This window comes from Ictalurus furcatus, chromosome 7 (genome assembly GCF_023375685.1).
Source record: "Ictalurus furcatus strain D&B chromosome 7, Billie_1.0, whole genome shotgun sequence".
NCBI lineage: Eukaryota > Metazoa > Chordata > Actinopteri > Siluriformes > Ictaluridae > Ictalurus > Ictalurus furcatus.
In genome coordinates this window covers 461,084-474,168 of record NC_071261.1, presented here as the reverse complement: position 1 = coordinate 474,168, position 13,085 = coordinate 461,084, and the positions used below count along the sequence as shown (strand labels likewise).

Here is a 13,085-nt window from a genome sequence, read left to right as displayed (position 1 = left end):
GCTTACAAACACTATGAAATTATATAGTGAATGTAATGAAATCCTTGTGAATTGTACAAAATATAGAAAATCTCTTAATTGCAGTACTTACTTGACTGTATCAGGAGTTTTATACCTTCGCCAAAGATAATTTTTTCCAAGTTATTAGTCACACACTGCTACAACTCATTACATTTTCTCTATAGCCTCCAATGTATATAATAAACTGTTTAGTCGACACCATGCATGACACACTCATGCAGAAATGTAACCTAGCATTTAAACACATTTCTTTAAAAAAAAAATTATAGATTTTTTAAACTAGCTAATACTGCTATGTTGACTAAATGTATGTATGTAAACTAAATGATTAATTCATTTAATACCCTTTAATAATGTTTATTTGTAATTATACACTACTTAAATAAAGACTATTCTAAATCTGATAACTGTAGTTTTAAGGCTCTATTTGGTCAAAGTACGTTACGTAGTATTGTATTGTGAAATAGTATTTTGCATTAAGGCAAACTGGCCTTCACATAAATAAATAGGATTAGGGTCTTTGTAATGCTTTTTTACTTTTAAAATTTCACTTACTTTGTTCTACAGTCAGTTTCATTCCAGAGCCAAAGTAGATTCTGTTGCCTCCAGTATTAGTCACACAGTGTTAAGCCCCTTAACAATAATGCTCTCATACTCTATTGTATATATTCCTTTAAGTTCTATTGTAAACATTAAGTATACTGTTTAAATGTATACTAGAGTGGATTTACAGTATTCATTACAAGCAACACTACCGAAATATATCACATAACTATTCAAATAAGGCCAAACGGAATAAAGATTCGTTGTCCGTAATGAGCATTCAATTTTTCAGGAATTACAAAAACATTTGCACTATTAATATGAAGGATTAATTATAACCCACCTGAATTTACTGTGAGTGTCATGCCTTCTCCAAATATTAATTTATATTGTCCCCCACTCGCAGTCACACAGTTTTTTAAGGCTTGACAAATTCATGTGCATTTTCTGCCCTCAATCATGTTGAGTATATTTCAGTATGGCTGTTAAAACTATAAAAATATATTATTTTGCAATAGATAATAAAGCTCAATAAAATAAGGATTATAGTAATGAACCATAAATAATGAATAACTGAATAAACTTTTTTTGTATTATTGTTTTTTTTTTCAGCAGGTGCAGGATAAGCTATACGGCAGTATGGCTGCAAAAGAAAATCTTATGCAGTATATAAACCTGTATTAAGATTTTTTTTGTAAGTAGTTACTTATATACAGGACATTTATACTGAGGAAGTTATAAAAGAGATTGTGATTTTCAGATTTATATCTATGCAACTTACACTTGGTAATGAAATTCATGTTGTAGTAAAAAAAAAAAAAGAAAGAAAAAGTGTCAAAGTTCTATACTCACGGGAATTAATGATCAATTTTGTGCCTGATCCAAAGATTAATGTTTGATATCCACTTCCACTATTCACACACTGGGAAGCTACATAACACTATCTCATACCTCATAGCTTATTAAATAACAGCAAAAAAAGCATATAAGATGTACCATTAAAATTCCTCTTTTCAAAGAATAACCTTTGCACTTTCATGAACTATGAATTCATGTAGTTAATGTAGTGAAATTTATATAAGACAAAATGTACAGTATAAAACACTTACTTGACTGTACCAGCAGTTTTATGCCTGTGCCAAAGGTCAGCTTTACGTTATTATTCACACACTGCTACACCTCATAACATTTTCTCGATAGCACCCAATGCATGCAATGAACAGCTTTGTGATGTACATAAATTTGCTTGGATTTTGCCTCTTAAAACCAATACGCAATATGAATAATATCTATGTTCAGCAACAAATATAAGTCTGTATTTTTCAATATGTGAAGTCTATAGTATTATAGAATACATCATATACTCTATGTACACTTTATGCACTGCAGAATTTAATCTAGTATTCATAAAACTGTGCATTCTGGGGGAAAAAAACTGATTATAACCTTGTATAAAACATACATTTAAAAAGGTTTCTTAGAAATGCTTGCCTGAATCAACTATGAGTTGTGTTCCAGCCCCAAAGATCAGCTTGTTACCAGCATACACACACACTTACAGTCTATATCAAATACTTAAAGAGCTCTGAAAATCTGGCATTTCTTTCATTTGAAATTTGAAATAACAAAAAGATTTAGAATTCTGAAAAGGGAAATATACAAGATTCAAGATTCACTATGTCTAAGTTAATATTTAAATTTAATCAAATTGGTGCTGTTGGCCATATTTTTTTTTTTCTCAAAACGTCTAATTGTCCTTAAGTCTTATCTCTTCCATTTAAATTGCAATTGCAAGTAGGGGACATTCTGAAATTCTGAAAAGTAAATATTTCTAAGATTCTAGTTTTCACTCAAGTTGTTGCTGCAAAATAGCACATTTTAGCTAGTAGTCCTAGCCTTTTGGACCCCACTGTATATCTAGCATTTAGAATTGGTATTTCCGACACAAACATTATACATTAAAACTAAAAGTCTGCATGAAATATTAGTAGAAATGCTGAACAGAAACACTTGCCTTCTTCTACTATAAGTTGAGTTCCAGCACCAAAGATAATCCTGGTTCCTCCAGGATTCACACAGATATATACTCTATATCAAATACGCCATACACGAGGCACTAATGCAGAAATGTAATCTAGCATTAATGAAATCTTAGCGATTTAGAAACTAAGAAACTTAACTAACTTAAACTAAATAATATTTTTGTACATTACACCAATTTTCAAAATTGCACCTGTCCCTGTCAGACAACTAGGTAATTACTGGAGGAATTTGTCTAATGTTTTTTAAACCATCAGCTAATGGTCACTGAGGTACAGACACACAGATATCTAACCAAAACCAGTATCTCGTATACTTATTTTTTACACAACAAGTGCGTGTCCAGAATCATAGCACAAAATCTTGTTCAATTTCTTGTATATTTAGTATTTTATATTCTTACTTATAAAGTAACTTATCAAAGAAAATTTCATGTTTAAGTTTTGTTGTGAATTTCATTATTAAGACTGTAATATTCTACCAACTGAAGTAGAACAAAATATTAATACTCCAGTAAGCGTTTCACAAATTTAAAATGCTACTGCCACAATGAATCCTAATAATGATAAGCTGACTTACTTGAAGTTATTATAAGCTTTGTTCCATGTCCAAAGATCAGTTTATTTCCAGCACCACCATACACACAGTGGAATGTGTCATTTCATTAACTCCAGTATACTCAACAACTATCTTTTTGTTGTCTTAATTGGTTTTACGCTGACTAAAACTAATGTATAGCTTTTGTTTTTGCCTTATGCCTTAATCTATAGAACTCCAAGAAAAGGATGTTGAAATTTGCAATGTCAGAAACTGACAATGTTCACATTGAAACCAATATCCCTCAAGGATAAATGATTTAAATGTAGATTTTGGTGCTAAAATGTGTACAATGTTAAATGTAATCTGTCCTGCTCTGTCTTGTGCAGATCTTTGTTTTTTAATGGTAAGAACTGAAACAGACACAGCTATGGTCAATCAAAATTTAAAGGCAATTAACTTACCAACTTCAACAAGCAGTTTAGTCCCTTTTCCAAAGATTATCTTGTCAGCACCACGAGTCACACAAAGTGACATGCCATAACAAATACATCTTCAGATTACTCTGAGGCCACAAACTTTTTATTCCTTATAGTTAAATAAAATATAAATGGAAAAGTGCACCCTTCCCTTATTAACCCTAATTAAACCAAACAAACTTGACTATAACATACATAGCTTAAAAGTTGTCTGATTTATTACTAAACACTTACTTGAAGTTATTGAAAGCTTTGTTCCATGTCCAAAGATCAGTTTATTTCTACCACCAGCATCCACACAGTGGAATGTGTCATTTCATTAACTTTTCAGTACACTCTAATCCATTACAAAACATCAAGAAACATCATTATGTTGTCCTGATTGGTTTTACACTGGGCGAAACTAATCTACTGTATAGCTTTACATTTTGGCTTAACGCCTTAATATACAAAACTCCAAGAAAATTAGTTGGGAATTTCCAGTCAGAACATTTCTTCAAATGCTTTCAACAGTGTCAAATCTTCAGACTGTTGACAGTATAAACCGTTGTATAAATTGAAACCTATACCCCTCAAGGATAAATTATTAAAATATAGATTTTTGTGCTAAAATATATATGTGCATTGCTAAATGTAGCATGTACATTATTCTTCTAGGTCTTCAAAACAAATTGATGTCTTCTAATATTCAGAACTGAATCAGGCACAGCTATGTTCGATCAAAAGTTAAAGGCAATTAACTTACCAACTTCAACAAGCAGTTTAGTCGCTTTTCCAAAAATTATCTTGTCACCACTACGAGCCACACACAGTAGCACGCCATAGCGAATACTCCAGTTAATGTATAGTACATCAGAGTACCTTGACACTACACTAAATTTTCCTTAGAATTTAATCAAATATAAAGGCAAAATGAGCACCTTTCCCTTTATTAAACTTTAATTAACCCTTCCCTGTTCAGTAAGGCATAACGTGGTGTTAAAAAGCAAGTTTAATCAAATGCAGTTTTTCTATTTGATTAATTTACTTTACTTAACATTTAGTTGTTACTAATATACTGATCTTAACAAAATGTGAATGCCACAATGAATCCGAAGCACAATAAACTGACTGAGGATATAATATTTCAATCTTCGCACACTGGCAGCAATAAACAAATGGGACTATAACATCGTTAAAATATACATAGTTAAAAGTTGTCTGATTTTTCACTAAACACTTACTTGATGTTATTGTTAGCTTTGTTCCATGTCCAAAGATCAGTTTATCTCTATTAGCATCCACACAGTGGAACATGTCATTTCATTAACGTTCCAGTATACTATAATCTATTCCACAACATCTATATGGTGTCCGGATTGGTTTTACACTGGGCAAATAGCGTTTATTTTGGCTTAACACCATAATATACACAACTGCAAGGAAATTATTTGGGAATTTGCAGTCAAAAATATTCAATCTCGACTGTTGATAGTATAAATTGAAACATACAACATTTCACGCAAGGATATAATACTAACAATATAGTTTGTGCTAAAATATATACGTTGCAGATACACTGCTATGTCTTGATAACAGTTCAATAAGAGTTTTTAACATTCTAATATTTAGAACTGAAACAGACACAACTATAGTCAATCGAAATGTAAAGGCAATACACTTACCAGCTTCAACATGCAATCGAGTCCCTTTTCCAAAAATGATCTTATCATTACTAAGAGTCACACAAAGTGGCATGCCATAGCAAATACTCTAGGTTTAGAGTAACTACATTAGGCTGCACTAAGGCCACAAACTAATGTTTCCTTTTAATTTAATATATGTAAAGTCAAAAAGGGCACCCTTCAACTCATTTAGGCATTCTCTAAGGCTTTAAGCCCACACCAAAAAATTCTTAAATTTCTCAAAGGCATTAAAAAGAACAAAAGAATTACAATTTTGGATTAATTTAACATTTGAATTAACATTTACTTTAATTAACATTTAGTTAGTAGTAGTGGTTATTAATACATAATCATATATGTAGTATGTTACGTTCGCATTCATGAGAAAAACCATCAGAGATTATTTTACATTGACATTTTGTTACGTATTTCGTTATTCAAGACTTTAATATTCTGGAATTGCGTTCCCGAAGGGCGGACATATTTCCTCAACAATGGCAATATTTTAATATTCAGAACTAAAACAGGCACAACTATGGACGATCAAAATTTAATGCCAATTTACTTACCAGCTTCAACATGTAGTTTAGTTCCTTTTCCAAAAATTATTCTCTCAGTACCAGCAGTCACACAAACTGACATGTCATAGCAAATACTCCAGTTTAGGGTGCATAAATAAGACTACATCAATGCCATAGACTAACTTTTCCTTGTAATTTATATAAATGGAAATGCAATCATTACCGGACCATTCAGTATGCCTCAATCTTTATGCACTGTGCATTTGTCCTTATATTTGAGAATAATAATATCTTGTCATACTGAATATCAATAATGTTTCAGTGCATATGATAACTGGATCATGTAGGTACTATTTAAGATTTTTTTTTTTTTAAATCTAGACCTCAATTGACATCTATAGAAAGATTATTAAACAATTTTTTGCCATCACAAATATTCAGGATAGCTTGAATTTCATTGCAAAGTAGATAAAGAATTAGCTTTTGTGGTGTTTCTTGGGCTATGAAAAGTATTCTCATGTTGAAATACATAGCAGCGTATAAAATAAACTGTATAAGCTATTACCTTATAGTCAAGCCTGGTAGTCAGCAAATTTCAACCCAATTAAACTCAAACGTGACAAAAAATGACAACTGAGGAAATAACTTTTGGACCGTAATGCTGTTACTTATGTCATGATAAAATATTTCAATTACTGACCAGTTTTCCAGCACCACCAATATGCATGGTAAAACTATTTTTAATTAAGCAGTCAGGGAGACTATGTATCTCAATGCATACTATAGAACTGGATAAGTGTACAAAACTTACGCAACTCCACAGAAAGTTTAATGCCACTTCCAAAAATGATCTTGTTGTCTCCTCTAGTCACACAAAGCTAAGTGCCATTACAAAAATTACCCTCTTCAAGTGATCTAATGTTCAGGGTAGACATATATTTTTTAATAATAATAATAAATTAAATTAAATAGTGGATATCAATAAAGAATCTGTATTTACACGTAGAATATTATTAATATGAACTTTTAACCCAACCATTATGCGCTGCACATATAACTAAAGTTAAACAGTTCTAAAACAATAATCATATTGTGATACACCTCTTACACCTGCAATGACCAGTATTATGTATTAAAAAAATTGTTTGACAACTTACTAGATTCCACTATGAGCGAGATACCTTGGCCAAATATGATCTTGTTCGCCCCACCAGTATTCACACTGAGTTAAACTCCATATCAAATACTACCAAACTACAGTAACAACACTGTACAATTCTCTTCCATATACTGTAATAATTTACTTCTCTCGAAAATCACCAAATATGGCTGCAGGTTTGACAACTATGACAGCTAGTTTTATTGTTGTTTATAGCTACATTTATAATTGTGACGGGTTATAATAAAAGAATGCTGACTAAATCTACTACTGTATAGATTTACTACATATGTAGCTTTGACTAAGTATCTCCATATTTCTCCAATTAAACCACATATCTCCAGTTAAATGTCTTATTTATAATGTATGTAAAATCTTACATAAACCATAATGGTATTCACTGTCAACTTAATTGAATCGTGCCTCTGCTATACTACATATACCATTTGTCAATCAAATAGCTATTAATTAAATAATTTCTTAAAGATTTACATAAAGAGCTGCATTGTTCTTATGAAGAATTGTTCATTTTCTGCATCAATTCATCTAGTGTTATTGTTATACTTTAATGTTACATTTTAAATACAAGTACTTCCCATCAGGTTCTACCACTTTTCTTTCAGCATTAACAGAAACGTGGACTTATTTGAGCATAGAGATATAAATGTCGAACTCACTTTTCTCAATGAGAAGCCTGGTTCCATGGCCAAAGATGAGTTTACCATTACCGCTATATGTCACACAATATTACACATCAGTACGTTAACCAGGTACACTTACTCATTCCAAACTAGCTTTATAAACTTTAACTAAGGTATGACAAATAATTCTTCCCTGTAATGATCTTCTGACACTACTGAATGGCACAATTGAGACAAAATGCAAATATAGTGAAATAAAAAATAGCCACAAATCATACTAGAAGACATGATGATACAAAGCAAGTTAGATTATATAATTCTAAAAGGAAGTGACACATAATCCTAGGTTGCTGCACAAATGCATATTCAATGAATTTACCATAATTATTTTTTTGTCATTTTAAGTCATGGATAAAATTTAGCACCTTAACATGCTAATTGGCCAAAAACGATACTACTTTCTTACCTGCTGCAACATAAAGCCAAGTTCCTTTGCCAAAAATTAATTTGTATTCACCAGCAGTCACACATTCTCAACTTCCATGCAAAAAAACTGGAGTTAGTGTGTTTGTGATCGTTTACTAGATTAAAGCTAAATTAAAAACAGACCATATTTTAGAATTGTGTAAGTGTACAAAACTTACGCGACTCCACAGATAGTTTAATGCCACTTCCAAAATAGATCTTGTTGCCTTCTCTAATCACACAAAGCTAAACGCCATTACAAAAATTACCCTGTTCAAGTCATCTAATCTTCACGAGAGGCAAATATTAAATAATGTGATATCAATGTGTATTTATTCATATAAATTTATTCATTTTTCCCTGTTAAGTGCCTAAGATATTTTAATAGTACGAAATACAATTTAATGCTTTTTTTAAAAAATAAAAATTATGAACACAATTTAAAGTTTTAACCTAATCAATATGCTTTGCTCCTGCAACTTATGTTAACATCACCATGAAATCTGTTTTCAGTTAGCTTAAGTTTAACAGATTAGAAATTTGGTATTGATACACCTGAATTGATCCATAATATGTTACAAAAAAATTTCAAACTTACTAGATTCTACTATGAGTGAGGTACCTTTGCCAAATATGATCTTGTTTACTCCGATAGTATTTACACTAAGATAAAGTCCCATATCAAATACTCCCTAAATACATCAACACCACTGTACAATTCTCTTCCATATAATGATTTACTTCTCTCAAAAATCACCTAATCTGATTGTAGACAAATTGTATAAATCAAATCTTACTACAATACATTTATTACAGTAGAAAATCAGAGGATTTATGCATTCCATTTTGCTTGATAGTATTCATCTATTAAGTATCATCATATGCTCATCAACTAAGAAATTCATCAAGAAATAAATCAAATAACGTCACCTGATTGAACAAAGAGCTGCGTTCCTTTGCCAAAAATGATTTTGTCCCTGTTGTTAGTCACACAATACAAACCTCCACAACAAAAACTTATTGCATTTCATTCCTTTAAAAATCTTAGCATTTGTTTACAAGTATTGTAAATATGTCATGTTCTGTATGAACTGGTTTAGTTTCTATTATAACTACATTTATCATTGTAATTTAATTGTGTTTATAACAAAAGAATGACTAAATCTACTATTGAAAATTCCACAATTATAACTAAGTATCTCCATGTTTAGTGACACTTTACAGTGAAATGTGTTATTTCTAATAAACTTACTGGTATCCACTGTCAACTTAATGCTGGTCCCAAATATAATCTTATTGGCCCCTCCAGTCACACAGAGGTTTAATCCAGGCCCAAAACTGCTCAACATTTGGGTACTAAAAGTTCTAAAGGTATTTCCTTCATTAAAACTAATAATATGCTAATATTGTAATATCACAATTCTGTTAAAGTACAAAATGTTACAAAGGAAGCACTCAACTGAAAAATGTTACTTGTTTGTTTTTATTTTGATGCCGTTTATAATTTGCACTTTGTAATGCCGTATTTACAGCTTAGTATTAAATCTTACTGGTAGGATTTTTTATACTACATACAACTTACTTACTTGCATGGATTAGCAGTTTAGTTCCATGGCCAAATATCAGTCTTCTATTATCAGCACTCACACAACATGGCATGCTCATACATTATTCTAGAGGTAAGAAGCCTCCAAAACAATACATCCATATTTTGTTTTTAAAATGATGGCAGTTAGGGATTTAAAAAAGGCAGTAACTTCTTACTTATTTTGTAAAGTGCTAGGTTTAAAGTACACTTCACTTTACTTTTTCACTTTACTAAACCTTGTCTCTGGTATACTAAATATATTTCTTACCAATCAAATAGATATTAATTAAATAAATAATCACTTAAACCTATAGATAAAGAGGGACGTTGTTCTTGTGAATATTATCATTACTGACTAATTTTAATGTCACACCTTAAACACAGGCATGCTACAAGCTTCAAAATTAATAATTAACACTAATTAACAAAAGTGTACATATACGTATATATGTGAACATATAGATATCAACATATAAATATAAATGTTGAACTCACTTTTGCCAATGAAAAGCCTGGTTCCATGACCAAAGATGAGTTTACCATTAGTGCCAGATGTCACACAGTATTACAGATCGGTACGTTAACCAGGTACACTTACTCATTCCAAACTAGCTTTATAAACTTTAACTAAGCTGTGACTTAACAAATTAATATTTTGACTCTACTAAATGTGCATGATGTCCGACATATTAGTCACATTGAACAATAGTGTAAGTGTGGCATAATAAGTACAAAAATAGCAGAATTAAAACATAGCAAAGATATAAAAGATACTAGATTCTATTTCAAAAAGAACTGAAGCAGAATCCTGGGTTGTTTCGCACAAATGAATGTATTTATTTATTCCATTCTTTTTGTCGTTGTAAATCTCAAATGAATGCACTCCAATTTAAAATGTTAGCAGGTTTGACCCAATACGTTGTGGCTTAAAAAGTGTAATATCTTACCTGCTGCAACATAAAGCCAAGTTCCTCTGCCAAAAATGATTTTGTATTCACCAACAGTCACACATTCTGAACCTCCATACAAATAACATGGAGTTTGTGAATGTGTGACAGTTTGCTAGATTAAATCTGGATTTAAAAAAAAAAAAAAAAAAAAATCTGCCATAAAAACATTTATTAACTGACATATCATGTTTAGCATTTTTTCTTTTGTTGATGTATTTTGTTGTAGTTTCTGTAGTATTATGTAACTGAATGTTATGTTTCATACCATGTTTAAGTGTCAAGCTACATAGTACATTAACCAAACAATCATAAAATAACGAACTTACCATGTAAAATTTGCAAGTGTAAAAATGCACAGTTTTTTTTAATATATCAAACATACCTGATTCTACTATTAGATTGGCGCCAGTACCAAAAATGATCTTAGTTGTCCCTTGAGTAGTCACACTGAGCAACAAGCCATGACAAAAACTTTCTTTAAAATCTTGCTAAATATTGTCGGCTGCACAGTAAAACAAGAAAACGTGGCGCATGAAAATAATTCATTTCTGATTACAAAACATAAAATAAATTTTATCTTTATCAAAGACTTCAGTGTCGTTCATTAACTCTTTTGGGTTACTATTTTTATCTATTATTAGCTTGTGGAGTTAAAAAAATATCATGAGCTTTATTTTATAGCAAATAAATGTCATCATTTGTACGGAACTTTCTTTAAAGTAATTACATTTAGATGAACTGTGCAGTGTGAGTCAAGAATCTTGATGTAAGCTGATGCACTGATTATCATGACATGAGCTATTTTTATAAAACAGAAATTCAACGGTCAAATGTTGATTTAAAAAAAAAAAACTAGTTACAGTTACAGCTATTTTCTGCAACAGAATTCATATATGTTTCCAAAGTTACATTTTGGCTAAGTAATGTGTCCTACAGTTTAAATATTTAAGAGTGTGCTTTATAAAAGTCTTTAAAAAAAAAAAAAAAAAAGGGCTATACAAATCAACCTCTTAATAATGGTCATTTGTAATCATTTATACTCACTAGATTGAACAAACAGCTTTGTTCCAGCTCCAAAGGAGATCTTGTATCTAGAATCAGAAGTCCACAGTGTCAAACACCCATACATAAAACAGCATCACTGAAGACATGAATCAAGAAAAAACTCAAAATTTTTATTTCTTACCTGTTGCCATGTACAGTTCCTTTGCCAAAAATAATTTTAAAATGAAAAAAAAAAAAATTTAAAAATCCATTTGCATCGATGTTCCTTTGAAAAAATTATCAATGAGACTTGCAACTTTAGCAAAATGTGCAATTGCATACATCACCTTGGAATTGCTCAAATTACTGCAGCTTGATAGCTCAAATACCGCCAGAAAATTAAAGATTTTAAGGTTAATGTACATCCCAATTATGTTACCTGAGTTTTCTTGGTTGCACTCTCAACTGGATGTCCGTTGATTTCTACATGATGAATCTCCTAAAATTATATATAAAAAGCAGTTAAATTTGTAAATAAATTAATTTTCAAGACAAATCTGCACAACCATAATACCACTCAGTTAAATGCACAACTCAGACAACACTTCAAATAAGAGATACGACTGTGCAGCAGCCGTTTTGATGAAGATCTGCTCCACTGCCCCACTTTCATCAAATGAGCATACCTTATCCTCCAGTAAGCTGTGCATATAAGAACTGCATTATTTTAACACATATTATTTTTTTGTTATGCTGTTATACATCTCCATTACTAAATATAATATAACTATTTTCTAGCAGCTTGTATAACCAAGCTTTACCTCTTAGGGCTTATATTGTTCCCAACATAATTCTGTAAGATATAATACACAACCTTGTAAGAGAGCTGTAGCAAAACGTTGAATCTGGGTTTCTTTTAGACTACATACTCAGCCTATAGTGGGGGGTTTTTTTGTTTTGTTTTGTTTTGTTTTTTTCACGCAGAAGCCATGAAGAATAGAAATATTTGGATTTAACTTTATATGTGTAGTGGTCTGGGGAAACCCATTGGATGTCCCTGTAGCTCAATTCTAGAAAATAATCAAAAGTAAAATCTGTACTTTAAGAAAACATGAATATGTTTTGCCCAAACAAAGTACAAATGTGAAAATGTTTTTATTTAGTCTATTTTCTAAACTTGCCTTGGCTGTTACTGGCTGATTTTCGATGTGAGAGTGATCAAAGATCAGGGGAGTGACAAGATGACAATGAAATTAAATCAACGTGACAACTCACTGTAAACTTTTAAATTTGGTAGTTTTTTTTCTGCAAAACTTTTTTCTCGGGCTGCCACACATGTGAAATCGTTGGTCCATATAGGTGTATCTGATAAAAGCTGCATTTTGAATGCATACGGTTACTCATTGTAGATGAGTACAAGAATCAGCACCACCACAGCAGTGACAGTGACTTAGTAGTGTGTGAGGTGCTGGTATGATTGGATCAGGTCTAGC

General features: G+C 31.2%; 1 gene segment (V, D, J or C); it reads right to left on the bottom strand.

Annotated features, from left to right (window-relative positions):
* The window catches only part of LOC128609477 (M1-specific T cell receptor alpha chain-like), a gene marked incomplete at its 5' end in the record, with an annotated part of 63,335 nt that extends 51,509 nt beyond the window's left edge, over positions 1-11,826 (bottom strand). Inside the window, 2 exon segments of the C gene segment in view lie at positions 11,653-11,699; positions 11,795-11,826. Coding sequence covers positions 11,653-11,699; positions 11,795-11,826 — 79 coding nt within the window.
* Positions 11,827-13,085: the final 1,259 nt, after the last annotated feature.